At 41.4% G+C, this 10174-nt stretch overlaps 1 protein-coding gene across 4 annotated transcripts in view; it reads left to right on the top strand.

Annotated features, from left to right (window-relative positions):
* Positions 1 to 10174, top strand: part of dlec1 (DLEC1 cilia and flagella associated protein) — a 186422-nt gene that overhangs the window by 81076 nt on the left and 95172 nt on the right. For all 4 annotated transcript variants that reach the window (XM_043690852.1, XM_043690850.1, XM_043690851.1 and 1 more), the window contains 2 exons: positions 252 to 388; positions 9190 to 9282. In XM_043690852.1, the coding sequence (XP_043546787.1) occupies positions 252 to 388; positions 9190 to 9282 (230 nt within the window). The remainder of the gene's footprint in view (positions 1 to 251; positions 389 to 9189; positions 9283 to 10174) is intronic.

The raw sequence follows: 10174 nt of genomic DNA, 5'->3' as shown, positions 1-10174 counted from the left end.
TCCCTACCTTTTATCTTAGCCTGCTTGGCACACTCTCTTCATTCCTGAAACGTCGATTCTCCTGCTCCTTGGATGCTGCCTGACTTGCTGCGCTTTTCCAGCAACACATTTTCAGCTCTGATCTCCAGCATCTGCAGTCCTTACTTTCTCCCAGCACCAAAAGTCATAAAGATTGAAATGGAACAGAATTTTGACCTTTTGTTGTATGATTAATGCAAAGAATAAACTGCTGTTTTCTATCTGACTCACAGTACCTGGTACTTTAGACTGTGGATATTGCCTGGTGGGTGGAGTGAAGATCACAGAGTTCCTTTGTAGAAATGATGGCTACAACTCTGGCTGTTTTTGTGTGATGCCAAAGAAAATGTGGCCAACTACAAATTTCAGGGTGAGTTCTGTGTGCGTAGATTTTGGACTCAAAAAAAGATGAAGGTATAGTAAGTTGGATTGTCTTTGCTGTGTTTTCATGAATGTGTGTTTCATGATTAACTTTTGGAATTTTTGCTTATTTAGGGGAAATTCCTTGTAAAAACAAGTGACTAAGATTCTTCATATTCTGGAGACTTTTGAACAAATGACTTCTTTATTTTAATTGAGAGACTCACTTTGTGGTTGACTGTGCTATAGCTATTGCCCAACTGTACAACTAGAAAGTTGTTGGTTCAACTTCCCATTTTGAGTATAGCTTCAGGATCTATTGCTATCTCAATGTCTGTGGCACAACTGAAAGTTAGAACTACTATTAAATCAATTTCAGTCACACAGTTGGGATCAGAAGTTCACCCATGTGATAAATTACCAACACAGACTATAATTCTGTGCAATAGCACTGAACAATATAGCAATGACACTGACATTTTTTTTAGAAAAGTACAGTACAGAACAGGCCCTTCGGCCCACAATGTTGTGCCAAGGGTTAATCCTAATGTAAAATAAAATAACCTAACCATGCACCCCTTAATTCACTGCTGTCCATGTGCATGTCCAGCAGTCGCTTAAATGTCCCTAATGACTCTGCTTCCACCACCACCGCTGGCAATACATTCTATGCATTCACAACTCTCTGCGTAAAGAACCTTCCTCTGACGTCTCGTCTATATCTTTCTCCTGATATCTTAAAACTATGACCCCTCATGCCAGTCAATCCTGCCCTGGGGAAGAGTTTTTGGCTATTGACTCTATCCATGCCTTTCATTACCTTGTATACCTCGATCAGGTCACCTCTCTTCCTCCTCTCCAGAGAGAAAAGTCCGAGCTTAGTCGACCTCCCTTCATAATGCAAGCCCCCCAGTTCAGGCAGCATCCTGGTAAACCTTCTTTGCACTCTCTCCAAAGCCTCTGTATCTTTCCTATAGTAGGGCGGCGACCAGAACTGGACACAATATTTCAAGTGTGATCTCACCAGGGACTTGTCGAGCTGTAGCAAAACCTTGCGGGGGGCTCTTAAACTCGATCCCACTGTTAATGTAAGCCAAAACATCATATGCTTTCTTAACAACCCTATCCACTTAGGTTGCAACTTTGAGGGATCTATGCACTTGAACACCAAGATCCCTCTGTTCCTCCACACCACCAAGAATCCTGAACAAATCCTCTTATGTTCAGCATTCAAGTTCGCCTTACAAAATGCATCACTTTGCATTTATCCAGGTTGATATATCTCAGCCCAGCTCTGCATCCTGTCTATGTCACGTTGCAGCCTACAACAGCCCTCAATATTATCAACAGCACCTCCAACTTTTGTGTCATCAGCAAATTTACTAAGCTACTCCTCAACCTCCTCATCCATTTATAAAAACTACAAAGAGCAGAGGCCCAGGAACAGAGCCCTGTGGGACACCACTCAACACTGACCTCCAGGCAGAATACTTTCCATCTACAACCACTCTCTGCCTTCTGTCAGCCAGCCAATTCTGATCCAGATAGCCAAATCTCCCAGTATCCCATACTTCCTGACTTTATGAATGAGCCTATCATGGGGAACCTTATCAAATGCCTTGCCACATCAAATGCCACATCCACTGCTCGACCTTCGTCTACCTGTCTCATCACCTCCTCAAAGAACTTAATAAGATTTGTGAGGCATGACCTGCCCCTCACAAAGCCATGCTGACTGCCTTTAATCACGCTATGCTTTTCCAAATAGTCATAAATCCTATCCCTTAGAATTCTTTCCAAAACTTTGCTGACCACAGACGTGAGACTGACTGGTCTGTAATTGCCAGGGATTTCCCTATTGCCCTTCTTGAAAAGAGGAACAACATTCGCCTCCTTCCAATCCTCCGGTACGACTCCCGTGAGAGTGAGGTAGCAAAGATCTTTGCCAGCAGCTTAGCAACCTCCTTTCTCACTTCCCAGAGCAATCAAGGATAAATCTGGTCTGGCCCTGGGGACCTATTAATCTTAATGTTTGCCAAAATTTCCAGTACATCAACTTCATCAATCTTGATCTGTTCAAGCCTGTATCCCAGCTTCTAAAAGTTCTTATTCACAACAAGGTCCCTTAGTGAAAACTGAAGCAAAATACTCATTTAGGACTTCCCCTATCTGCTCAGACTCTGTGCACGAGTTCCCTACGCTATCATTGATCGATCCTACTTTCTCCCTGATCATTCTCTTATACCTCACGTATGTGTAAAATGCCTTTGGGTTCTCCCTAATCCTTCCTGCCAAGCCTTTTTCGTGCCCCCTCCTGGCTCTCCTCAGTCCATTTCTCAGCACCTTTCTAGCCAGCCTGTAATCCTCTAAAGCTGTGCTGGATCCTTGCTTCCTTCACCTTAAGTAAGCTGCCTTCTTCCTTTTGACGAGAAGCTCCTCTGTTCTCGTCATCCAAGGCTCCTTAATCTTACCCCTTCTTACCTGTCTCAGTGGAACAAATTTGTGCATCACTCGCAACAACTGCTCCTTAAACAGTCTCCACATGTCTGCTGTGCCCTTTCTGTGGAAGAATTGCTCCCAATCTGAACTTTCCAACTCCTGTCTGATAGCATCATAATTTCCTTTTCCCCAGTTAAATATCTTCCCTCGGTAACTGCTCCTTTCCCTCTCCAAGGCAGTGGTAAATGTGAGGCAGTTGTGGTCACTGTCACCAAAGTGTTCTCCCACCGCGAGATCTGACACCTGTCCTGGCTCATTGCCAAGCACCAAATCCAAAATGGCCTCCCCCCTTGTCAGCCTGTCTCCATACTGAATAACAAAACCCTCCTGAACACACCTGACAAAAATGGCTCTATCCAAACCATCTGTACTAAGGAGGCTCCAGTCAATATTGGGAAAGTTGAAGTCACCCATAACAACAACCCTGCTACATCTGCATTTTTCCAAAATCTGCCAGCCTATGAGTTCTTCAATCTCCCTACTGCTATTAGGGGATCTGTAGAAAACTCCCAATGAGGTGGCTACCACCTTGCTGTTCCTAACTTTCACCCAAACTGACTCAGTAGACAAACCTTCCTCAGCAGCCTTCATTTCTATAGCTGTGATGTACTCTCTGATTAGCAATGCTACACCCCCTCCTCTTTTTCCACCTTCCCTGTTCTTTTTTAAATGTTCTAAACCCTGGAACATTTAGCAACCATTCCTGCCCCTGTGAAACCCACGTCTCCGTTATGGCCACAATATCATAGCCCCAAGTACTGATCCATAATCTAAGTTCATCACTATTCAACCCATTCAGTCTGTGCTAGCTCTTTCAAAGAGTTATCCAGTTATGTCCGTTCAACAGCTTTTCTTCATATCTCTGCAAATTCTTCTCCTACTATTTTATTTGAAGTTTACAGCTAAGTAACTCTATGTGGCAGTGTACACTGTGTGAAAAGGTTTTTGCTCATACCATCAATTTGGCTGGCAATCACCTTCAGTCTCTGTCGACCATTCAACGTCTCAGAGTGTCCTTTGGGTGACCCATGACTTCAACAAAATGATCTTAAGGATGTTGCGACACAGAGGTGATCCCCTTTGTTAATTAAACCGAACACCCAGAAAAGCTCATCTTGCCTCATAATCTGTTAAAATATGAGTGACAGAGAAGTCCCAAATTCCACTATTGAAAGAAAATAACATTAATTTGTTTTTTAACTCTTCAAGTGAACATTAAACAACCACTATTCACAACTCTAAGCCCCCTTTTCTCTTAACTGCTTACTATCTGCCTCCAACTCTATAACAATATGCTGTTCCAATAAGACACTTATTAAAATTACATCCACTTAATTTCAAAACCACACAGCGCTGTCTTCTTCTGTGTTTGTACTCTTCCGGATGAGGATATTCCTGGGTGGACTTCTTTCTTTTTGGCGTGAGAATGTTTCACGTGAAAAGGTACCTTTGTTAGAGAGAGTTTCCTAATTTCTTGGAGAGCAAGATGTTAGATAGGCAAATAGCTCTCCAGTTTCTCTCTCTAAGGCAGCTGCTCTCTGACCAATTTTCAATATGCCCCCATTTTTATACCCTCAACATCAGATAATATTGTTGGCAAAACAATAAATTCAAACTAGATTGGGTTTTAGTATCCTGGGACATAATTTAAAGTGTTTAGTTAAATTTGAATTTTGTCAAAACAGAAACCAAAACTCAGGTATCCATTTCACAGCCAAATATTATATCTTTTCAATTTTCCAGTACACTCTGGGATTGCCATCTAGTCATGTATATAGGTGCTTATAATCTCTCAGTTCAGAACAGCATTCTCTCTCTCTTAAAGGTACAGTACACACCTTCAACTTCACAACAAGGGCAACAGAAAAACTACAATGAATGACACTGTCCTACTGTACCTTGAACAAGTTTCAAGCAATGTTTCTTGGCAGGTGACTGAAAGAGCCAGTGCTTATGAAACTTTTGACAGAATTCTTTGTTTTAAATAGAAATGAACTTGTGGGGCTGGATTTTAGGCAGCATGGACTGCTCATCCAGATGGAAAGTTGTCTGGAAGCCAGCTCACTCCTCAAAAGTCTGCCCCACAGCTAATAGTGCGACTTCCACTCCCACACTACCTTAGGACCTGCCAGACAATCTGATAGTCCCATCAGTCCCAGCAGTGCCAGAGCTCAAGTGAGCATTGCCGGGATTGTAAGAAGGAGCATAGGTAGATAATGACTACTTCGAGATGATAAACCCTGCGATTTTATGGCTGCAAGGGACCTTAAATCATGGAAATCCTGAATGAGGCATCCCACTTCCTTAAATAAAAGCAAAATACTGCAGTTACTGGATATCTGAAACAAACACAGAGAATGCTGGAGAAACCTGACAAGTCTGGCAGCATCTGTGTAGAAAGAACCGAAGTTAACATTTCAGAACAACCCAAATTCAACTGTGTCTAGCATTCTGGATGCTCTATTAAGTACTGAGCCTATGGAGTTAAAGGATTTCTTCCTCCCGCACAGTTAACTTATTTTAACTCTAAATGTCAATGGATATTTATGATTTGGAGATGCTGGTGTTGGACTGGGGTGTACAAAGTTAAAAATCACACAATCCTAGGTTATAGTCCAACAGGTTGAATTGGAAGCACTAGCTTTCAGAGTGCTGTTCCTTCATCAGGTGGTTGTGGAGAACACAATTGTAAGACAGAATTTATAACAAAAGTTTATAGTGTGATGTAGCTGAAATTATACATTGAAAATACCTTGATTGTTTGTTAAGTCTCTCATCTGTTAGAATGAAACTATCATGGTCATTCTAACAGATGAGATACTGAACAAACAATCAAGGTATCTTTCAATATATAGTTTCAGTGACATCACACTGTAAACTTTTGCTATAAATTCTGACTTACAATTGTGTTCTCCACAATCACCTGATGAAGGAGCGGCGCTCTGAAAGCTAGTGCTTCCAATTAAACCTGTTGGACTATAACCTGGTGTTGTATGATTTTTAAAAATGGATAATTAGGTTTTTGTTCTGCTCTAATTTATATAATGGAAGTTTAGGTGCTGAACAAACCATTAGTTTGCCAGATTTTGACATTGCTATAAATCTGCAGAGGTTGTGGGCAGATGAAACAATCTTAATTGGCATCTTTGATGCTGGGACCTCTGGAGGAGGCTGAGATGGATCATCCGTTCAGCAGTCCTGGCCGAGGATTGTTGCCAATTCTTCAGCCTTACCTTTTGCAAGTCCTTCCTATATGTGATGATTGCACATTGAACAATGATAAGACTCTGAGCGACACTGGACGTTGGGGAAAGACTAAGATGGGGTTGTAACATAAGATGAGGCTGAGGATGTGTACGCTATGTGGCTTTGCTGTGCACTTCTATGGGCAATGAAGTCTCAGCTGTGCCACTTATCTGAGAAGCATTGTTTTATGGTTGATGTTCCACTTCATGCACAGTGAAGGGCAGTTCTGGACTGCCAATACTTGCCAAGGCATGACTGGGGCTCAGACAAGAAGTCGGTGCCAGGGATCATGGCTTATCCTGGCAGTGATGCATACTTCCATCTGTGACAAGTGGGAGAATGTGATGAGTGAGATGCTAGAAGAGAGTGATGCATAGGTAGTGAGTTGGGTTTGTGATGATGGTGTGAGAAAGCTCGCTAAGCTTTGTGGAGAGAAACATTTCCATGAAACTTGCAAAAAACCTGTCTGCTTGATTAAGTGTTCGTTAAATTGTGGATTGAAATAAGAAAAAGCTGTTTTAAAGCCAGAGATTACAAAGATTGCTGCATTGGTTGAAAGCAAGTAACATGGTACTCATTGTGAACACTGTTTGTGCAGCTCTAACAGCTGTGGTTAAACACAAACTAAAGTCAAAAGGTTGTGTGCAAATGGAGATGTGGTTGGCAATGAGTAACGGAGTTGTTTGTGGACCAGTGACCATTTATCAATGACAAAGGTCTCCTGCCTGTCAAGAGTTATGTGATTGAACAACTTAGGGTATCTGAACAGCTTGGGGCTGTGAATATGATACAAAGAAGCCTTCACACCTCCACCAGCTCTGAACTCTCTCAATTCTCCGCAGGAAAAGCCATTTTAAGCCTGAAGAAAACAAGTTTGCTTTTTGTTCAGTAGTTGCTGTAAGCAGTGACTTTTAGTTAGAGACTTTTTAACAATGAACCAGCCCACCCTTTGCCTCTTGCAAACCAATGGATGCGTCTGGAAAGTGGAAGACCCAGAAGGAGCATTCTGATCAGCACAAGAATCATCTTAACAGACTGTGTGAATGATGGCCACTAAACTGCTTTCCCAGTGCTCCCCCATCCATAACAACTGTGTTTTTGCATGCGTGCATTTGTGTGTGTGTGTGTGTGAGAGAGAGAGAGAGAGAAAGAGAGAGAGAAGGGGAGCTTACAAGTGGATTAGAGTTTTGACTAGTAGTGTTATAATTGTTTACCTGTAGGTAGAGCTTTTGAAAATTTGTTTACTTTAATTAGTAAAGTTATATGTCCATGGTTAATGACTGTGTACAAGTACCTAAAGTTGATTTGTTTGTAATAAATAGTAGTTTTGTTAAGTATAGAAATCTAATCTGTGCTTTCTGTCAACCTGGGTCTAGAATATGAGTAAATTAACTTTTGTGATGACTTCTGGAATAACAGATCTTGATTTCCAGCGTGCTACTCCAGTCAGTTGAGGTAAACTCACCATAAATAACACTTGGTCAATTATTAGTAAGATTAAGTCTGTAATCTTGTAGAGTGAAAGTGTACGTTACATAATCTCACTTGATCTTCAAGTTGCATTAAAAACAAACTCTCCCAGTACTTTTTAATAATATAGCAATATCCAACTACCATTTTCCAACTTATGGTCCAAAAGTAAAATACGTGGTCCCATACACTATTGATGTTTTTACATGTTTCATAAATTTTATTGTTGTTTATTCAAAATCATGAAATCTTGTGACGTTATTCTCTTGGAAAGTATCTAGATCTCACATTTTATCAACTCTAGGAGCAAGTTGTTAGTCACAAGCTAGATCATAACATAACTTTTGTCTGCGATTATACTACTTTCAAAAGCATATTGGCTCTACACATGCAGAGGAGAAAATTGTAGCACAATGGGGATAAAGCAGAAGAGTGAGATTAATTGGATAACTCTTGCAAACAGCCAATGGCAACATGATGAACTGAATGGCTGCCTCCTGTGCTGAAATACTATATGGTAATCTGACTGTGAGGGTTCTTGCTGAAATGATTTTGGAAATAGCTTTGTCCAGTCTACAGCGGATATGAGCCGACTGCACAAAAGCTATAAATTTCATTCCTTATGATACTAGGTGTGGCAAATGGAAATTCCAGTATTTCTGACAATAAATTTCAATAAACAGAGCAAAGCTTTACTCATTATTCACAGCATTCAGTACCCAGAGATGTGACTACCTGATAGGAGTGCTTCCTGGTGCCACTATGTTTTTTGAGCAATCATAGACGTGTCATTGCTTGGATTCAGTTGCATACACAAATAATATAATAGGAAAGATTCAGAGGCTTTGGGGAGGGTGCAAAGAAGGTTTACCAGGATGCTGCGTGGACTGGAGGGCTTGCCTTATGAAGAAAGGTTGAATAAGCTCAGTATTTCTCTCTGGAGAGAAGGAGGAAGAGAGGAGACCTGATCGAGGTATACAAAACAATGAGTAGAATAGATAGAATCAATAGCCAGAGACTTTTCCCCAGGGCAGGATTGACTGGTATGAGGAAAAAACAATGACTGCAGATGCTGGAAATCAGATTCTGGATTAGTGGTGCTGGAAGAGCACAGCAGTTCAGGCAGCATCCAAGGAGCTTCGAAATCGACGTTTCGGGCAAAAGCCCTCCATCAGGAATAAAGGCAGTGAGCCTGAAGCATGGAGAGATAAGCTAGAGGGGTCATAGTTTGAAGATACTAGGAGGAAGGTATAAAGGAGACATCAGAGGTAGGTTCTTTATGCAGAGAGTTGTGAATGCATGGAATGCGTTGCCAGCTGTGGTGGTGGAAGCAGAGTCATTAGGGACATTTAAGTGACTGCTGGACATGCACATGGATAGCAGTGAGTTGAGGGGCGTGTCGTTAAGTTACTATATTTTACATTAGGATTAAACCTTGGCACAACATCATGGGCCAAAGGGCCTGCTCTGTGCTGTACTTTTCTAGGTTCTATGTTCTAGTCACGACCATCATCCATCTTAACAAAAGTTTAAAAATCTTGTTATTTGATATTAGCATATTCAGGATTTAAACAGTGTCTCCTTTTTATTCCATAGAGTGTGGCAGCTGCTGGGTTTCTAGATGTAGCTCCATTTGCAATCAGGCCTGCAGTGTTTGAACTGAGTCCCGGCCAGACCCTGATCATGGAGGTCAGTAAAATCTTTCACAATTTAAAAGGTCTAACTTAAATCATGAAACTAATCCAATTACAACCATTTAAACTAAGATTTTAAATACATAGGAGTTCAGAAAAGGACAGATAATTGCAATAGGGTCAGTGTCAGCAGTGTTGTGTAATACTAATTAAGATACAATAGGACAAAATGTGCTTCTTCAATATCTGAATGGAGCAATTAGTTACGTTTGACTGTACTAATTCACCCCTGGCTGCCCTCCTATCTTTCACCTTTGATAGAGTTGAAGTCATCCAAAACATTTGCTGTCAATATCGTAACCTCCACTAAGCCCCATTCACCCTTCATCCTGTGTTTGCTGACCCAAATTGATCTCACATCTATAAATATCATAATTTTAAAATGATCAATTGGTGTTAAAAATCCCACTGTGGCCTCAATCCTTTCTATCTCTATAACTTTCTTTACCCTCAGGACTCTCTGAGATCTCGTCACTCCTACAAAAATAACAAGATGTGCATTCCCAATGTTCATCACTTCAGTTAGCTGGTTCTAAACCCTTTAAGTTCCTCTCTAAGCAGATCCTAAAGTAAAAGGCAAAATCACCATAGTCTTACCACACCACACAGCTGACCCCTCAGTGAAGAGTAGTGGTAGTTTACTGGGTGGGTCACCAAATCTCAGGTGAGAGTCATAGAGTCAAAGAGACATAGAGATGTACAGCATGGAAACAGACCCTTCGGTCCAACCCATCCATGCCGACCAGATATCCCAACCCAATCTAGTCCCACCTGCCAGCACCCAGCCCATATCCCTCCAAACTCTTCCTATTCATATACCCATCCAAATGCCTCTTAAATGTTGCAATTGTACCAGCCTCCACCACTTTCTCTGGCAGCTCATTCCA

The sequence above is a fragment of the Chiloscyllium plagiosum genome, chromosome 5 (genome assembly GCF_004010195.1).
Source record: "Chiloscyllium plagiosum isolate BGI_BamShark_2017 chromosome 5, ASM401019v2, whole genome shotgun sequence".
NCBI classification, from domain to species: Eukaryota; Metazoa; Chordata; class Chondrichthyes; order Orectolobiformes; family Hemiscylliidae; genus Chiloscyllium; species Chiloscyllium plagiosum.
Note: the sequence above shows the minus strand (reverse complement) of the source record. Positions and strands in the feature narration are given on the sequence as shown.